Below are 18,557 nucleotides of genomic sequence, written 5' to 3'. Positions count from 1 at the left end.
GTTTACATTAACCAATGACATTTTCTGGCATTTTGAATGTTTCATCATTCTGTGTTTTTTGCTTTATATATATATAAAATAATATATAGATAGATAGTAACCTTTATTTAACTGGGAATAAAAATGGCCATCATAATATGACTGAATTGTCATGGTAGGGATGAATCAGAGCTGGAGTGTTGCCATATGATTATGTAACCTCCACAGAGTGACTTTTCAATACCAACTTAGATTAGATGCTGTAACATTTATGCCCATGCTTTAGTATTTCATGCTAAAAGGACAAGTGTTATAATTTTGCAAAGAAGAAAACTGATTTCTATTGAGAGAAGCTGGGTTACTGATCCACATGATCATATTGTCTTATATAACAAGCAACAACATAAAGGCCTTTCAATTTCAATCCTAAATTTCTGTTGGAATAGTCTAGATTTTGAGTTGTCACCCTCACCATCTTGTTTAATGACAGTTTTCCCTTCACTTATGATTCATCCGACTACCCACAAACCTAAACCTTTTGACCCAAGCACCTATAACCAATGACTCTGAAGGATTGTTCTCATACTCCTCTTTGATTTGGTAAAAGCAGCATTAAAAAATCTATATAGTTTGAGAGAAGAATGAACCTGCCACTTGAAAAATTATAGAATGGTACGGTATTAATGCCGTGCCGTTTCCCAATTTTGATTTTTTTCAACGAGCAAGCTCCCTTTCATAGAGGAGGCATAAGCCTACATATTAAAACTAAAACGAGTAAGGATGAACATCTGATAATCAGAACTGGAATTTTCAATACCAACTAAGACGTTGTACCATTTATGCTCATGCTTTAGCTAGAACTGCTCCTTCATTTTTACCAAATTTAATCTCATCAAGTTGACACAGGTTAATGTTGATGATACAGATCAATTTCAGTATTTCATGCTAAAAACACACGTGTTACAAGTTTCCAAAGAAGAAAACTGATTTTTATTGAGAAAAGATAGGCTAAGCAATAACATAAAACGCCTTTGAATTTCATACTACTTGGTCCCTCATCTCCGTGCCTGGCCAGACATGTCCATTCAGTGACTGCTGAATTGAAGAACTCCAAGCGCCCTTGACGAACTCATTGCGATAGCAAAGTCTATTGTTGAAAAACGTGGCCTACCAAATGTTGAAAATCGCATCCATACCTGTCGGCGGTCTAATGCTTGGAATAGAAGTCGATGATGAATGTTCGAATTTCCATTGGAGCAACATCCACCACCAGCTTTGTTGGATCAACAGGCCCTCCCCTCATCACTTTGGCCGCATCTTCTTCTTCAGAGGAGCCTTCCACTTTCCACGTCAGTCTCTTCTTCTCCATCTCTGCTCTTTCTTGGTTAGCAGATAAACTCATTTCTGCCACTTTGTTTATCTGAATGTTATGGAAAGGAAAAATATTACCATAAGTATTTAGATGGTAAGTATTACAGACCAGTAAAGTTTTGTCATTTCTGCTACCTTCTTATCTGCAAACACCTTTTTGAGCTCTACACTTGCCATAACTGAAAGATCCTTATCCTCTTCAATCTAGCATTTGATATACACCATACAAGTATCAGAGCCTTATTATTAGAGTACATAGCTGAATTAGTGAGTATATATAAGTTAGAAACTAAAACCTCGTATAAATGTGCGAGACGAAACAGAAGTTTCCCATCCTCCAGCTCCTACAGAGTTCAAGAAACGGGATCAACAATGTTCCTTTTTTTTTTTTTGGACGAAAGATCAACAATGTTCATGATAGAGAAAATTCTATCATTTATATAGGGTGTTGCTCTGGAATTCATGACAAGGGAAATCTTCTGTTCTACTTCTGGATGAGAAATACGAACCTGGAGGGTTATTATTGCAACATTATCAGGTAAAACGTAGGAAGGATCCATCCATGAAAAGGTTGTCACATGAGAACTTGTCCAGTTATCTCCTTCCTGAAAGAAAATCAGCCATTAGAGTTACAGATGAGCCCTCTAGGCAGCTACAAGAACACCGCAACTTCGTTCATTTTTACCTGTTCTGTAAAGGCTAAAAGAAATGGAGAATATATCTCCTGACCAAATGATCGACGCCATTTAGCACCCTCTCCTAGAGGATCGAGTCTGAGATAGTACTTTCCCGTGATCTGTCAAAGTGTTTTAATCAAGCAAGCATATCAAACGTGAAAATTCTGGTATTTGTGAACAGTAAGAACCACAAGGTTGATTTTTATGATCATACTGTTAGTCCTTTGCAAATATCTTGAATGCACACAGTTTCATTTAGTGGTTCTTCAACACCTCTGTCATCATCATGGAGCAACCTCCTAATAAAAGGGGAAATTCCATGTCACTTATTCCGAAAGTACATTATGTTAGGAAATAATTATTCTCTGCAGACCCAGTGTGAAGTGAAATCAAGCTGGTTAGATTCAAGACTGAGGAGGGGAAGATCAATACTGAAAAATAGACATAATTAGGCAGAGTAAAAATGCAAATCACACAAACCTGTGAACCATCAGTTCCAATTGCCCATCCACAATGCTGGATCCACCTACAGATCTATCTACTAGTACTGACATCTCTGTGTTGTTATCTTTCGCATAGATTCCGAGGTTAATCTGAAACGAAAATAAATTAGAATTTGTTAAAGAAACTAATCACTTCATAATTACAGTAGTTTAAATGGATAATTAAACTTCTTATACATTTATAAGTACATACTGATAGGTGTGAAACCAATGATTAATTTAAAAATTCTTGGTCAACTTTTCTTTTTTCCATTTTTTCCATTTACAGGCTACTTTACGGTGAAAGATACATAAGTGTAGTAAAGCGTGAGACAATAAAACCCACTGATTGTAGTAATTAAACATACATACATACCGGATAATAATTTCCTGCAACAGGTTGATTCACTTGCAAGTCCCAGTCTTTTCTATAGTCTCGAATCTGCAAAATGATAATTTGTTTAAGACAATGTCCAACTACAGCTTAGACTCACTTGTTGCTTTCTTGCAACTTGTAGAGGCTGAACAAGTCTATTCAGATCTTGGCTAGCCAACATGTTCTATTTATGATGATTGATTTAACCGCCAATGAAAGCAAGCACACAACATACTCTTTCAATAAAATCACGCCCGTTGGAATCTGTGTAGAATGTTTTGTTAGTTTCCATGCTGGTTGTAATCTTAGTTACAATCTCTTTTCCAATTCCATCACCAATTGGTATAGGCCCAACCTGAAATGAGAACATTGTTGTACAAGGAAAATTCTCCAAATAGCAATTCTTTATATTCGCATGACAAATGCAATGGAAATATGCAATAGAGTGCAGTTAACTCACTGTAAATTCAATCTCAGCATGCTCTTTTTCCTTGTACACTCTAGTGACCTGCTTAACCGTGCAACAAGTATATACTATTGTTAGTATCGATAATGGAATCTTGATGCCGTGAAAAAACATATGTATATATCGTATTCTCCAATATTTTTATCATGTTCTTTAACAGAGGAAGAAAGTTAGACAAGATGGCTGATACATTGTTCAACTGACAGGGATAACCACCTGATATATCCAAGAGTTGATCCTCTGATGTACTTCATCTAGCAATGGTCCCCTCAGAACAGTTAAATGATCCTGCAATTTCTGATGATAAATCCACTATTTCTTATTGTGATTGCATATGATAGAAGTTGAATCAGTGCATCAAAGATATTATGTAAGTACCTGTCCTTCAGACTGGATGGGATATGTACCATTAGGGCGGAAGATGTATGCTCCATCAGCCTTCAGAAAATTGAAATATTTCCTTTTCAATCTTTACCATATATGATAACATTTAAAATGTGTAACAACCACAACAAAAGACTTCAATATATCTTTGCATTACCTGTTTATCCACACTTCCATCATCTCCAGCGTAATAGCTGAATGATTGTTCTATTGACTCTTTGACCTTCAGTTGTAAACTAAATACTAAATCAGACGCATGCAACATAACTATAAAGGAAAAGAAAGTTATATATCAAGCAAAGTTTGGAAACAAGCATATTACAACTGTGTGAATTACATACCGAGCTTCTACTGTTAAAGTATTGAGTAAGTTTCCCTTTATTTCCAGAATAAATAAGTTTCAAGTTTCCTGGCCCAACTTCTATGGTATCATTTTGACTTGCTTCTGACTTGTATACTGTTCGTCTCGCTGAACTAGTAGCTGCACATGTAAGGTGGCATATGAAACAAAATCTGAGTCATTAAATTTATAGAGAACTAATCCAGTTGCTCTATTTTATGTTGCATGAGTATTATAATGCATAGGAATTCACATGGTTAACCTGTCTGTGTGGCACTTGAGACAATGTAAGTGCTAAAACCAAGAGGTGGTACAGTTGCTGAAAATGTAAGCCAATAACTTGGGGTCACACTTGGAGATATTCCCAGATATGCCCTAACATGGTCATTTCTTATGCCGACTGACGCATTAAGCAGAGGTAGGAGTTGTGATTCAATTTCTTTTCCTGTAAAGTCCCTTACAGTGACATTTGCACTGACAACCTGTACCAGAACGTAAAATAAGTATTCAAAACAAATAAATCAACATGCATGCAAAAATTGTATGCATACAGAAAACATATTGCTGATGTTATACGCAAAGCGACAAACAGATTGCTTATTGTTGGTTTTGGAAAGTACATCTATAAGCTAAAAACACTTCATGCACGAAGACCATGTGGAAGAAATAACTGAATTACTGCTTTCCATCTAAAAACAAAGGTAAGGATTACAACATGGAACAGGAAATAATTACTCACAGGAATCTTGATGATATCCTCTCTCTTCCATCCAAGAGAGTTATAGACAACAATAACCTACAAAAAAGAATACATCATGGAATTCGTACTTCTTAATCAACACTTACATGCCAGAGTTCAAATGTCATCATCAAACTATCCTCACCAGCGATTTCCCATTTGACAGATCAGCTTCTGATGGGGGACAATAGCTAATATTCAGAAGTGGACACTGAAATAAGAATATAATTGCAAATGTGAAAAGAAAAGATAGACGTAATTTCAGTTTGTTAGTCCAGTTGCGAACTCAAACAGCTGAAAATTGTAGGACAAAGGGTCAAATTTTAATTTGCCTGTTGAAACTTAGTTGATGGACTCTTGCAGCCAGCTTCTGATCTCGACTCTGTCATGCAAGCAAGTGATTCTGCAACAACCTTCTCAGCCTGCAAGAACAGTTTCATGAAGTAAAAATTAAGAAACTACTGAGAATGTCTGGAGAGGTCAAGTTTTACCTCATTGTAACCTATTGAAAGTCGTTTTGCATAGTCATCAGCCACATGCTGTTTCTCTGTGCCACTAACTGCATCATGATGTTGAGCAATTGCTAATGCATCAGCCAAAGAATCTGTGTTAGGCCTCGATTTACTCATTCCCTTAAAAAACTCCAATTGTCTTGCTGCCTGTTCATAAATTGAACCACAGTTACCATAATAGTATGGACTGGACACTTTTCTAAGAGCCTAACATGTAATACTTAGCAAGAGAAACTAAAATGTTCATAAGAGTTTACCAAATAGTAGCCGCTCAAAGCTCTAACATAGCCTTTTATGGCTGGCCTGCTTGTAAAATATCCAGTCCAGTAAGCATTCACTTTGTCAGCATATCTGATAAAAACACATAACAACAGGTCAACAGACGAGAAAAGGAATAGGAACTTGTAAGTGAAAAAGTGAATTTGAATTTCAAAAATTTAGCTCACGGAAAGAAGTCGTCACTCTTGATCGGCCAGGATTCATTTGCTGCATACTTGGCATCAGTGTATATTGATGGGGTTGAGTATAGGGCATTGACACGTCCATCCTGCAAGCATTAATACAAGTACTTCCATTAACATACAAAATTATTAAGTATTTAGATACAATGCCATTAAAAGGGCAGAAAAGGCAAAATGGCAACAATGTTTACTGCCTTGGACTAACTTGATTCACATAATGAATGAACTTATCCATCTGCCTGAACCATGAATTAGCATACTGATACTTGAAGTCCGTTCCCATGGTCCACATGATATGATTTGTACGAGTAATGTTTGCCTGGATAAGAGAAGCAAGTAATTTATATAAACCTTAACAGATTTTTTACTCTTTCTTAAAGTAAAGTTTGACTGGCTGACAGCCTAAACAGATGAAAAAGTGATTATCTTGCTGAGTGCCAATATCAGATTATGCATCTTACTTGTGATATTGCAGCAGATACAAACTCATTAACGCGATCGGGCACATTGTAGTCAAACAGATCCATATCATCCTTCACACAAGGAAGGACAAAGTGAATAAATATTTTCATAACTACTGAGCACATAGGTAGATGTCAATATCCTGTCAGCTTCACTTGACTGTGAACTTACTTGCACAATAGGGGATTCGTCATTAACTTCAAAGTAGAAATTATCAGTAGGAGGTTCATAATTCTTAGGGAATGCACCAGCAAAAATCTACACACACAAAGAATTTGATCCATAAAACATTTCCAATATTCAAATGTAAGCAATCAGAAAAACATAGTTTCAAAGCAGAACATTGATATTTGAATTAGTTCAACTAGAACATCAGAACTACATAAACTTTGTGGCAGTGGCACACACCTGTGCAGATGAACCGAGACTCTTAGAACCCCTCCAGACAACCTCAAGGCTTTTCTCATTTTTCCGTTTCTCTCTGTCTTGGTAGTCGATTCGCGCAAAGAAAAGAGAGTCAAATCCAGCCTATGCCAACAAAAGGGCTGATGTTTAATAAATGGTTTCGCAAAATCACTCACTAATGCATGATACAAATCGGGTAACTGATAAACCAACTAACAGTTTCAGTAACAGATAAAGCTGAATAAAAAAGCATACCTCGGCCCCCAAAAGGTAAGCCTGCACTGCAGAATGTCCAAATGGGTCGATTTGCCAGCCAATTCTTGGAGTCATATTGAATTCTTCTTTAATAAATTGATGCCCGAGGGTCGTCTGATCGATCATATCGATGTAATGAGGAGCAGCCTCATCATGCATGCACATCCCCCCATTTCTGCCACACAAAATTTAAGCAACCCAAAACCCAAATGAAAAAAACACAACAAAAATATGTACTCTTTCAAACTCATAGCAGCCTACTTGAACAGACTCAAAACAAAAAGATTAAAACTTTGACTAAAATTGCATCCTATAGCTAATGCCAAAGACATTGCAGGTTTTGTACATGAGTTCCAGTTGACCATTGTTGACTAGCCGCCTGACCGTGTTCTGGGTTCCCTCACTCTGCTCTCTCCACCAACGTTGAAAAAACGCCTGCATTTACAAAGCACTTTAATTTCATTCACCGCTACCCAAAAAATCCAATTCAAAATTCCAAATTCCAAACTTTATTTATACCCAGAAAAGAAAAAGTGAAAAAGACTAATGATTGCCTGCTCAACATATATGAACTTGCGGTTCTTATCGGCCAGCAATGCGGGAACCAAAGAATCCAGCACGTTTTGAACACAAGCTCCCTGCGATTTTTAAAAGCAGAAATTAATTAAAAAGCAGAAACAAATATTGAGATTAAAATTATTAGAAGATAACGACCTGAATGGAATTGTTAGAGCCAACATAGTACTGGTCAACGGTCTTCAACCATCCGACGTCGTCGTGGGTGTGAGGGACTAAATGAACGTTGAGCTTCCCGGGGACGAGGCGCGACGTCGTATTGTACTGCACGTACTTGGGTTCTGCAATTAGAAACAGAAGCAGTAGCAAGAGCAGCCGAAAGCAAGCTTCAAGCGCCATTTTTGACAGAGTGAGAGAGAAAACCAAACCCAGAAAGTGTTTATATATATAGAATTGAGAGGTGGGTCGAGAGTGATCGAGCGACAAGATCAATGAAGAAGACGTACCAATCTAGTTGGTTTTGTCTTGTAGTTAAGAGTTGGTTTTCAATATACTGAAGTTTGTCTTTGTCTTTGCTTAAACTTTCCTACCAAAAGAGAAAATTATACCGAGTCTTGATCTTTTGGTTTTTGGCTTTTGGCCGTTGGCTCTTGGCGCTGTGAAGTCACTGTTCTATAGGACTCTGTGTTGTAAATATGGTTTTTTGAAAATTAGTTACCGCGTAGCGCAGGGGTTGTTACTTAGAGCATTACCAATGGTCGCATGTAAATCCAGATGCATGCTAAATATACAGTAGAAAACGCATATACATCCCCTAGAGGCATAAAGGGGATGTAAAAGTGGCTCTATATTCCCGAAAATGCACCCCTTTATTGGTGATGCTCTTAGGGCCTGTTTGAGTGATTTAAATTGTATTTTGACTTGGGCTGTCAAATTTGGAACTTTCGATTTGATCAAAAAATACCTTTGTACTACATTTACGAAACACATATACTTAAAGTTCATTTACAACTTCATATAAGAAATAAGCATTTACTTTTGTTTCCTCATTTTCTTTTCATTTCTTAGCAAGAATGAATTTGTAGTAATTTTGAATGGTAAAGATTTCCATAAATTTCAAATACTATTTATTGATGTATCGGGAATTTGTGTTCGATTCCTACTCCTCTAGAATAAATAAAAACGATACTATTTCAAATAAAATGAGGATCATTGGTTCTTGTTTCAATAGAATGAGAATGACATTCATCATTGGTTTCAGAACAACCAAACACAACCTTAAAAGAAAAGAAAAAAGGCGGGACCCACGGAAATCGAGGAAACCCGAACTCTTATCCTATCCAGGATAAGCTCATCAACTACCCAACTTCCATACAGTCTCTACACTCCACTCTCTCTCTCGCCGGTCGGAGAACCAAAGAAGCTAATCAAAAACAAAAATGGCATCTTCAGCCTCACTATCTTCCCCACTCCACTTCCACAACCCACACCCCAGATTCTCCCCAAAACCCTCTACCACCCTAAGACCCACCACCACCGCCACCAAGCCCCTCTTCGCCATCCCGCCGCCCCTCACAGCCGTCGCCGACGTCGACAGCGCCACCATCGCCGCTATCGGCGGCGGCTCGGTAGCCGCACTCGCCGCCGCGCTCTCCTTAGCCGACCCAGAGAGGCGCCGTCGCCTCCAAGCCGAGGAGGTCGGCGGCGGCGATAAGGAGGTGGTGAAGGACTACTTCAACAAGTCCGGGTTCGAGCGGTGGAAGAAGATATATGGCGAGACGGATGACGTCAACAGGGTTCAGAGAGATATCAGGCTTGGGCACTCCAAGACCGTTGAAAATGTGATGAAGATGCTGACCGATGAAGGAAAGCTTGAAGGGGTTACTGTGTGTGACGCTGGGTGCGGGACGGGCTGTTTGGCGATTCCGCTGGCGAAGGAAGGTGCCGTTGTCACTGCTGCTGATATTTCAGCTGCCATGGTTGCTGAGGCTGAGAAGCAGGTGAGTTTTTATGAAGTAAAAAGACTGCTTCTTTGGTTGTGGGTTTTGGAGGGAAATCTCAAATTTGATGGGATTGGGCCGATTGGCAATGTGGGTTTTGGTGGAAATGGAATTTGCTTATCTGGGTTAGTATTGGTGATATTTTTGCTTGAATGTGAATTGTTGATGACTGGGTTGATTTGCCCATTTGAGCTTTTGGTAACTGAAAAGCACACTGATTTTGAGCTTTTTGGCAATTGAAAAGCAAATTGATTTTGAGCTTTTGATAATCATGAACCTCAAATTTTGGTTTTTTATGCAGGCAAGAGAGCAGCTTCAGTTGAGCAATCGTGGGTTCTCAGGAGGGCCAGTAATGCCTAAATTTGAAGTGAAGGATTTAGAGAGCTTGGATGGGAAGTATGACACAGTGGTCTGTCTAGATGTTTTGATTCATTACCCACAGAGCAAGGCTGATGCGATGATTGCCCATCTTGCTTCATTGGCTGAAAATAGATTACTTATCAGTTTTGCACCAAAGACATTGTATTATGATTTGCTAAAGAGGATAGGAGAGTTGTTCCCGGGGCCTTCGAAGGCAACGAGGGCATATCTACACGCGGAGGCAGATGTTGAGAGGGCTTTAAAGAAGGTTGGGTGGAGGATAAGGAAGAGAGGACTGACCACTACACAATTTTATTTTTCGAGGCTGGTTGAGGCTGTTCCTGCTAAATAAGGAAGAGAGGCCGTATTTGAGTTCTTCCTTTGCTCTGATTCCTAAAAATGCTTAGGATCTTCCTCTAACAGTTTGTAAAGCTCGTTTACATGTACGTTCTCATGAATCTCATCCTCTACGTGTATGTATGGCGTGTACTATTTATACAAGATGTTGATGTATCAAACTTTTGATGTTAATGACAATTTTGTGTTATTTATATGATATTTGAATTGGTTGACTTTGATGCCAAGTTCATTGCAAGTTTATGTATGCCTTCCTGTTTCACTCTGGTTGGTTGGATGGCGAGAAACTTTTCTGAAATTTGTTTCTCCTGGTTTCCATTTTAGTAGGTAGATGGCAAGAAATTTTTGTTTGTTTTTGTTTTTGTTTTTCTTTGGAGAAGAGATGGCAAGAAATTCATCACCAGAATGGTAACTAGTTCCAAACAGATCAACAATCAAACCCCTAAGCTAAAAAGACTCTGTGTGATCTCTGTATAGAGTCGGTGACTGGTAGAAGAAGAAAGAAGAAATGAGCTTAAGATGCACTAAACAAAAACTCTAAGAAGATCCCTCCTACATGGTACACTCTAACATGCAGCTTCTTAGGGTCTTTCACTTTACCATGAAGTTTGATCATAATTTATCTGCGATTCTCACTAGAGCATCTGTGACCTTGCTGATGGCAGCAAGTAAGCTGTTACTTTGCTCCTTCCTCTGTTCCCTATCCAAGTGGCAATTTATGTTACGAGCTTCAAGTTGGGCATTCAGCAGGGCGTTGTTCCTCTCAAGTACTCTGATCAACTGGTCACTGTAGTTGTTTTCACATCCGTCTATTGCCAACCGTCTCTGCTTCCGTTTCTCCTGAGAGATATGCTCTCCACATGCATTTGAGTCTAAACCCCGTTTCTCTTTTATTGTGCCTGTATGATAGAAGAACAACAAAATACAAGTTCTTAGTTTGCTCCAAGCCCAATGTATTATGTTATGACTATCTATTTAGATATATCTTTTGCATTCATATGAGGAGCCTCCGCAAGCCTTTTGCAAAAACCATAACCCGAAAGCTTATATGGTTGGACGATTATGATAGTGGAATGTTAGAGTCATTTGGCCATGTTCGTGATGAAATGATTTGAATGCAAAGAAAATCAATATCACCTGAAGAAGGCATTGGAGTTGTGACTGTTGTTGCCGGACTGTCTTGCATCAGGTTTTCCTTCTTGGACTCTGTCTCCTCTTGCTCTGACTCCTCAGAATCTGAACATAAACCATCTTCTGCCATATCCTGTTGAAGGCCATTGGCAGCTTTTCCAGGTTCCTCCTCCTCTTCTTCTTCTGCAGCTGCCGCTTCTGCCCCATCACCACTCTGTGCATCTGTTTGTACTGGGATAAACAATGCCAGTGGACATGCTGCTGTTGCAGTCACAGCATTTCCATCCAAGATGTTGTAAACTTCCCGATCGAAGAAACCGGGAAGCTTCCTCTCCTTCCTCACATCATTTCTCATCACCCAAAAAGACTCAGCCGCTCCTTTTATCTGTGACTCCCAGTTCCTGATTTTCTTGAAATCAACAAGAAGATTGCTCCATCTTTTCCTGCACTGAACTGGCTCTCTGCTCACACCTCGCTGCTTACAGTATGATGAGACCAGATCCCACTTTGGTTCAAAATGGTCGGACCCCAAGGCTGAAGAAGATCTGCTGCGGCCCTTCTGAACCGCATTCTCCACGACCTTCTTGCCCTCTATGAGGACAAACGTCTCGTGCCTGGTCCATCGAGGGTGTCGTTTGGCCCTGTCGTCACTGCTCCCATTCGGCACCTGCTGTCTGTCAACCTGGTCAGATGTAGTAGAGCTAGCACCTTCATGTTTGATTGAGTCTAATGCCATGAAGAGCCAAAAGGGTGCTCTTATTAGACAAAGTTTTGGTTAGATCAGAGGACTGTTCCAACAAGGGGATGTAAACTTTTGGGACGATGGCTACTCCTTCCTATATGTAATTCAGTGTCCACTGTCCTCCATTTATTGGAAACAAACCTATTTTTTAAGTAAATTTACAGCCTACTCTTCCATTGTTCTTTCCTGTGGTCACTGGTGAATTAATATTCTTCCATATAGGGCATCATCCCTCCTTATAGGTCACAGGTGCATCACTTGTTTAGGCACTGCTAATGGAATTTTTGTGACAAGTTTTTCGATATGATTGTAGCACCGCTACATAACGTTCTCAATCCGTCCATTTTCTAACATGGATTAGTTAGCCGCCACTCATATTGTAACACCACGTATCAGTGTTACATGAGACACATAAATTTTTTGTAACTCATGTAATTCATATAGGGTATCTTGTGCGATTTGGCGTTAACTAATCAGTTTTCCAAGTCTTAAGGAAATGCCTTACGAGCTTAGATGTGCCTGTCAATCATCAGTTAAGGAAACTAAAAATTATTATTATTTTTCTGTCAAACAAGGAAACTACAGATTTTCGTGAATACATATTGACAAATCATTAATTTCGTGATAAAGGAGAAATCATGTTTAGAGACAACGGAAGATGCCAAAATTATATCATTATCTTCAAATCATCATAATAGAAGAAATAAAATAAAATAATTATGGAAATATTAGCAGCTGTCATAACATCATCAATTTAATTTGGAATAGGACATTCATACCACATAGTTATCCATACAAACAATACCACGTATTGAAAAGGAAAAAAGTTTTTTCTATTTTAATACTTTTTTTTTATCCTCGAAGTAGGGATGGCAAAAATCCCCGTAGGGGCGGGTTCCCGTCGGGTCCCCGACCCTAGCGAGAGGAGATTTTGGGTCTAAATGGGTATCAGGTACGAGGATCTCGGAACTTGAAAAATTCCCTACGGGTATGGGGAGGGGATGGTGTTGGCGTCCCCATGCTCGAACCCGGCCCGAAAATATATATGTTTATATTTAAATAAATAAATATGTAATTATAATATTTATGTTTAACCCTAAGTTAACTTCCCTCTCCTAATTCTTCCTAATTTTCTATGGAATTTCATATTGATGTGATTTTAAATAGTTGAGTTGAAATTTATAGTTAATTTGGATGTGTTGAATGATAAGTTAATATGAAACTTAATGTTAAAATGTATGATAAATATTTTTTTATGCAAAAAAATCGGGGATTCGGGGCGGGTATGGAGGATAGTCCCTCGACGAGGACGGGGATGAGAATTCCCCGAAACCTAATAAACAAGGATGGGTTCGGGGATGGGGGCGGGGATGGAGAGCGGGGATGGGGATGATATTGTCATACCCAGCCCCTACCCGACCTGTTGCCATCCCTACGGAGAACGAAGGTTGTAACTTAAAATCTCTTATAAAGTTGACATGAAAAATGCTTTTAAATTAAGAGTTAGTATCCGTTTGGCATTGCTTATTATGGGTGATAAGTAGTTTTTTTTTTTTTAAATTTGGGAAACCCAGCCCATATGGTAAACTATGAGAAAATCACTTATTATTAAAAATTACTGTAAGAAAAAGTTATAAGAGAAAACAGTTAATGAGGTGCTTTCATTTTCTGATTATGCGAGAATTAGTACCAACAACATTGTTTACCAAACACCAAACCGCTTTCTTTCACAACAAATCTAACAACGATTATTTTTACAACACAGTAATGCCAAAATGACCCTTAATCAGTTTGTTATACTTGAATATTAAATTTATTTGTTTTGTTATAGGATGTGAATATTAAAAAACCCTTGTCGTTTTATAATGGGTCTATTCAGAAAAAGCCCTTTAAAGTCAAAAAATAAATAATAAATAAATAAATAGGACCCGACCCGATTAGCGCCTAGGCGGCCGCCTAGGTCCATTTTTCCTTCTTTTTTTTTTTTTTGGTTCGAAACCTAAGTTTTCAAACGCTACTTTAAACCATTTCACTTTACAAAACAATGCGTTGAACTCCATTTCCCGCGCGTAATTGTATCAGTAAATAACTAGTTTGGAACCCTAGTATTTTTTTTTTTTTTCCTGAGCAAAAGAAAATGGAGAGGGAAGAAGAAGACTCGGTGAGCGAGCTTTTGAGAGATCGATTCAGAGTCTCCACCATCTCTATCGCCGAAGCCGAAGGTACCACATTCTTCAATCTGCGAAGTTTCATTAATTGGATCGTCTTGATTTTGTTTCTGGTTCTCACTTCTCACTTATCAAATGCCATTTCACTGAACAGCGAAGAGAAACGACATGGAAATTTCGGGACCCGTGATGACTTGCATTGCCGATTTGGCCTTCAAATTTACTGGTATTTGCCTATAACTTCGATATTTGCCATGCAATTAAGAATGTAAGATAAATTGCGATAATCTATTTCTTTTTTGGCTCATAAATTCCAAATTGCGATAATCATACAATTCGACTGGTGCATTCAACTGACAGAAACAGAATGGTATGGTTATTGTGCTTAAACATTCCAAATGAAATGCCTCTTTTACTAGAAAGTGAGAAATTGTAGTTTCAGAATTGGGTTCTTAGAGTTTGATAGACAAACGAAATGTCTGATTAGGAAGTGGGTCTACCTTCGTAAATGCGGATCGAAACAATTCCGGTTAGATTTGTTAGTAAGAGGGTTGTTGAGAGATAATTGTGGGATGATTTTGAATATTTTGATCTGTGAAACACGTTCTGCATGTCTAATTTGAGCATCAAGTCTAAGAATATTGCTCATGAAGTAAAGAATTGTGACATCATACAACTCACCCTAAGAAATTTGTATGTCATAAATTTGTTCAGCCTAACAATTGTAGTGAAAGTCTACTCTAGAGTGATACAATATCTTGTATGAAAAATGTCAATAATGGGTTCCAATCATCATTAGGAAAAGGCTGAATTGAAACTAATGGAAGCCTTGCTATTTTGCAAAACAGAACAGTTGGCAAAGGACCTGGAGTTATTTGCTCAACACGCTGGTCGTAAAACTGCAAACATGGAAGATGTCATACTTTCTGGTAAGTGTTCAACCCTTAGAGTTTGAATGGATATCAACTTCAACGAAATTGAATGATATACCAATTTGCCACAAGCTCTTATGAACCTAGTTATTCTGTTCTGTCTTCCGTTTTTGTATGAACTCTGGATGTATTAATTCTTCTTGGAAAAACATGGTTTCAGCACATAGAAATGAACATCTGGCTGCCTTATTGAGGTCCTTCAGCAATGATCTGAAAGCCAGAGAGCCCCAATCTGAGAGGAAGAGAAAGAAATCATCAAAAAAGGAAGACCAAGCAACTACCAGTGTAGTCCATATTCCAGATTCTTAGCTGGGTACGTCTCTACCTTAACTTGATTACTAAAGCACACCAAAGAATTGGATATCTCATGTAAGAAAGCTGCGACTTGTTTGACCTTTTAACTTCTGCATCATGTGACTTGCTGAAGAATCCCGAGTAAATACATATGAAAACTTAGCTTGAGTTCAAACACCGTTTCAGATTATACTACTACCATTATCCTGTGTCATTCAATTTATGACTTAGATTTCTCTCCTGTTTAATTTTCTGGTCACTGAAATGATTGGAAAGTATCAAAATGGAAAGCATTACTATTGAGAAGCTTTTGCCCATACTTGCCTCAAATTTGGAGAAAGGGATAGTACTATTTTGTTATTCCCAACTAATAATACTATGACATGAGTGATAACACTCTCACTTGGTATATCATTATTGAACGGAGATAGCTGCTATGCCGCTATGCCCCTTCCAACTAAGTTTTTCTCCCAAATTTGGTTATTAGCGGGTCATGCCAAACAGAATTCTGGGTACTTTTCCACTGGCCCAACTGAAAAGCTCCTTACCCACAGGCCCCACACTAAAAGGGTTTTTGTCTAGTATGAGTAAATGGCCCATTGAACCAACCAATTCTCAATGTTGTAATATGTGAACAGTTTGTAGCAAAAACATTAGAATGTGTACTTGGATAAATCGTAGGAAAAGCTGGAAGATGTTCAATAGTTCATTGCTTGGATTGTTGTTTCAAAGTTGTGTAAAAATTCTAGTTTTTGTCGTTGCTGGTGGAGGAGAGGTGACGAGATTGAGTTACTTTTTGTCAGAATCACAGGTATATATTTTCTTTTTGGGTACAAAAGGACCAGAGATATTTTCAAAGCCAAAAAGACGTCAGTTTTTTAGTCAGGGAGAGTGCCATGAAAAAGAGTGCTGTTGAGTTTCAGAGTTTCTTTAAAGGTTAAAAGCCTTGATGGCCAGGGAAAAAAAATAAAAGCCTTTGTCCTTCCAGTTCGAGTTGTCCTACGCGCCATTTCAATGTGCACAGTTTCTTCCTCTGGGATTCTGGTACCTCTGCAAATACAATCCAATCTCATTTTAATAATGATTTTTCCTCTTTTACAAAATAATAAAAACTATTATTAATTTTTGCAATAGCTGATTGGTGCACGTACGTTTGTGCTGTGCAATAATAATCCCAACCTTATCCTTGAGTCAGCATCCGTACACATAAACCAGAATGAACAGTGTCATAAATTGTGCGTTTGCATCCCAGGCCATTGTTAAATTTGTTACATCACAAATCACGGACCGCCCTGGACCCGTCTGTTTAGGTTTAGTTTCCTCAATTATAGTTGGTTCGGATTATTAAAATACTAATGAATCTTACAATGTGTCATAAACTTATTCGAGAAATCTTTCAATTGAAACTTTATATATACTCTATATTCTCCAAATTTTTGTAATTATTTCAAGAAAATTAATGATTCTAAAAGCATTTGAATTGTGCTAACAACAGTCGTCCATGTATACAATTAATCAGTTGTTGTTTTCTTCACAAAACTAGTAGTTGTAATGCATCAATTACTTCATGTAAACTTGGCAGAGCTAGTGTCCTTGGCAATGTCATAAAGAGAGACCTTTCATTCATTTAAGCAATAAAAAAAAATGCAGCATAATAGTCAACTTCCCCAAATTGTTTCCATCACGACTTCTCTCTTCCCATCGCGTAATCAAATGTTTTGAAGTGCTGTGAACAAAAGCAACCCAAAATCAAAAGCACTTGTTCTTTTCATCCAATTTTTGTGAACCACAGCCACAAGCAAGCTCGACAGAGTGGTCCTAACACCCACAAACAAACCCACAAGATGAAAGAAGCAAGCTTCGAGTATGGAAACCCATGCTTAATAATATCATAAAACTTTGTAAGTAACAGGAATCAGCATTCATTTGCCACGTGTCCATCTAATTGTTTTTTCCCTTCATATTTTATTTATTTCCGATATTCCACCATAAATAATGCCCCATTTGGGTGTCGCTTTCATGCAAACAACACAACAGGCTGGAGATCTAACGGCCACGAGGCCACCCATACCACGTGAACCTTTTATCTTTAACCGTTTCCTCTGCGTCCCTCTTTTCGCTTTCACAAGTCACAACAACCGTCCGGTTTGCCGGAAACTTGTTAGAAGCTGCTGCGTTATTTGAAAAAAATCAAAGAGCCCCTCCTGCCCCTCCTCTCTGCCTGCCATGTGTGCGTGCACCAAATAAGGACAAGACCCTTTAATTTTTGGCTTCTGTTCTCATGCATTTGCTATGAATTTGAGTATTAACAGATAATTAGGGGCACTTAAGCACTCGAGTTAATTAATTAACAAAGACAGTTAACCGAAACCCAGTTGGTCAAATTCTGCCTAACAATCTGTGCCACGTTCAAATTGGATCTTAAAACCAAGCACAAAACCTTTGACCTTTTAAATAGGGGTAGTTTTCTAACATGAAAAATTACCAAATTAGGGTTCGCATCTACTTCACACAAGCTCATAATAAACAAAGCGAGTCTAAACATTCAAATTTTCGCACTATAAACTTGTTCAATTAATACACACTAGCCTCTCTGCACGCGTATCCACGCTTACAAGAGGCTTTTTTTAAAATAAATTTAAATTTATTTTAGAATTAAAAAATATAAAGGGTAGTTGTGTTCCATATCATTATCTGATTTTTCCTTTTCTTTTAATTTTTTTAATATGAAAAAATGTGAATTTATCATATTATCATCATTTAATTAATAATTTTAATTCTTAATGTTTGGATTAACCAATGACATTTTCTGGTATTTTGAATGTTTCACTATTCTTTACCTTTTGCTTTATACAGTCTTGATCTCTTGGACTACAAGGGTCCAAGAGATTTGTGGTCACTCACCGTTGGATGTAAATTCAACGGTTCACCCACTCTTGCACTCCTTTTAAGAAACTTTTTTGAACCATTGGATTAATATCCAACGGTGAGTGACCACAAATCTCTTGGACCCTTGTAGTCCAAAGAGATCAAGACTGTATAAAGCAAAAGGTAAAGAATAGTGAAACATTCAAAATACCAGAAAATGTCATTGGTTAATCCAAACATTAAGAATTAAAATTATTAATTAAATGATGATATATGATAA

General features: G+C 38.0%; 4 protein-coding genes across 6 annotated transcripts; 2 read left to right on the top strand and 2 right to left on the bottom strand.

The window, feature by feature from the left end:
• LOC18776219 (probable alpha-mannosidase At5g13980) lies at window positions 816-8,131 on the bottom strand. Of its 3 annotated transcripts, none has more exons than XM_007210344.2 (29): window positions 7,624-8,131; window positions 7,464-7,547; window positions 7,256-7,344; window positions 6,910-7,084; window positions 6,658-6,777; window positions 6,421-6,507; window positions 6,249-6,320; window positions 5,993-6,106; window positions 5,773-5,873; window positions 5,584-5,677; window positions 5,306-5,473; window positions 5,147-5,236; window positions 4,960-5,025; window positions 4,815-4,871; window positions 4,338-4,557; window positions 4,077-4,216; window positions 3,893-3,958; window positions 3,730-3,789; window positions 3,568-3,639; window positions 3,346-3,393; window positions 3,121-3,240; window positions 2,886-2,951; window positions 2,508-2,620; window positions 2,242-2,326; window positions 2,036-2,146; window positions 1,860-1,955; window positions 1,647-1,694; window positions 1,486-1,554; window positions 816-1,399 (listed from the first exon to the last, which is right to left on the bottom strand). In XM_007210344.2, exons 1-29 carry the CDS (start codon window positions 7,822-7,824, stop codon window positions 1,187-1,189), a joined length of 3,045 nt encoding a protein of 1,014 aa, XP_007210406.1. In that variant the 5' UTR covers window positions 7,825-8,131; the 3' UTR covers window positions 816-1,186. The 3 variants fall into 3 exon arrangements, with proteins under 3 accessions (XP_007210406.1, XP_020419306.1, XP_020419307.1); XM_020563717.1 differs by having other exon boundaries at window positions 3,568-3,648; window positions 7,624-7,973; XM_020563718.1 differs by lacking the exons at window positions 7,464-7,547; window positions 7,624-8,131 and adding an exon at window positions 7,429-7,448 and having other exon boundaries at window positions 3,568-3,648.
• LOC18777021 (magnesium protoporphyrin IX methyltransferase, chloroplastic) lies at window positions 8,653-10,358 on the top strand. The gene is made up of 2 exons (XM_007209293.2): window positions 8,653-9,425; window positions 9,727-10,358. Exons 1-2 carry the CDS (start codon window positions 8,865-8,867, stop codon window positions 10,135-10,137), a joined length of 972 nt encoding a protein of 323 aa, XP_007209355.1. The 5' UTR covers window positions 8,653-8,864; the 3' UTR covers window positions 10,138-10,358.
• LOC18777642 (trihelix transcription factor ASR3) lies at window positions 10,460-12,111 on the bottom strand. The gene is made up of 2 exons (XM_020564583.1): window positions 11,280-12,111; window positions 10,460-11,041 (listed from the first exon to the last, which is right to left on the bottom strand). Exons 1-2 carry the CDS (start codon window positions 12,007-12,009, stop codon window positions 10,755-10,757), a joined length of 1,017 nt encoding a protein of 338 aa, XP_020420172.1. The 5' UTR covers window positions 12,010-12,111; the 3' UTR covers window positions 10,460-10,754.
• Window positions 13,914-15,706, top strand: LOC18777208 (centromere protein S). The gene is made up of 4 exons (XM_007210771.2): window positions 13,914-14,237; window positions 14,338-14,409; window positions 15,032-15,112; window positions 15,276-15,706. The coding sequence occupies exons 1-4, from the start codon at window positions 14,153-14,155 to the stop codon at window positions 15,422-15,424; spliced, it is 387 nt and encodes a 128-aa protein (XP_007210833.1). The 5' UTR covers window positions 13,914-14,152; the 3' UTR covers window positions 15,425-15,706.

This window comes from Prunus persica, chromosome G5 (genome assembly GCF_000346465.2).
Source record: "Prunus persica cultivar Lovell chromosome G5, Prunus_persica_NCBIv2, whole genome shotgun sequence".
Lineage (NCBI taxonomy): Eukaryota > Viridiplantae > Streptophyta > Magnoliopsida > Rosales > Rosaceae > Prunus > Prunus persica.
This window is presented reverse-complemented; position numbering and strand designations above follow the sequence as displayed.

Excerpts from the sequence above, each read along its gene's own strand:
- LOC18777208 (XM_007210771.2), top strand. The coding sequence starts at position 14,153 with ATGGAGAGGGAAGAAGAAGACTCGGTGAGCGAGCTTTTGAGAGATCGA. Across the intron at positions 14,410-15,031 it reads TTTGGCCTTCAAATTTACTG|AACAGTTGGCAAAGGACCTG; the intron begins GTATTTGCCTAT and ends TTTGCAAAACAG. Across the intron at positions 15,113-15,275 it reads GGAAGATGTCATACTTTCTG|CACATAGAAATGAACATCTG; the intron begins GTAAGTGTTCAA and ends ACATGGTTTCAG.
- LOC18776219 (XM_020563717.1), bottom strand. The coding sequence starts at position 7,824 with ATGGCGCTTGAAGCTTGCTTTCGGCTGCTCTTGCTACTGCTTCTGTTT. Across the intron at positions 7,085-7,255 it reads AATGGTCAACTGGAACTCAT|AAATGGGGGGATGTGCATGC; the intron begins GTACAAAACCTG and ends TTTGTGTGGCAG. Across the intron at positions 5,026-5,146 it reads CATCAACTAAGTTTCAACAG|TGTCCACTTCTGAATATTAG; the intron begins GCAAATTAAAAT and ends TTCTTATTTCAG.
- LOC18777642 (XM_020564583.1), bottom strand. The coding sequence starts at position 12,009 with ATGGCATTAGACTCAATCAAACATGAAGGTGCTAGCTCTACTACATCT. Across the intron at positions 11,042-11,279 it reads AACTCCAATGCCTTCTTCAG|GCACAATAAAAGAGAAACGG; the intron begins GTGATATTGATT and ends TCTATCATACAG.
- LOC18777021 (XM_007209293.2), top strand. The coding sequence starts at position 8,865 with ATGGCATCTTCAGCCTCACTATCTTCCCCACTCCACTTCCACAACCCA. Across the intron at positions 9,426-9,726 it reads TTGCTGAGGCTGAGAAGCAG|GCAAGAGAGCAGCTTCAGTT; the intron begins GTGAGTTTTTAT and ends TTTTTTATGCAG.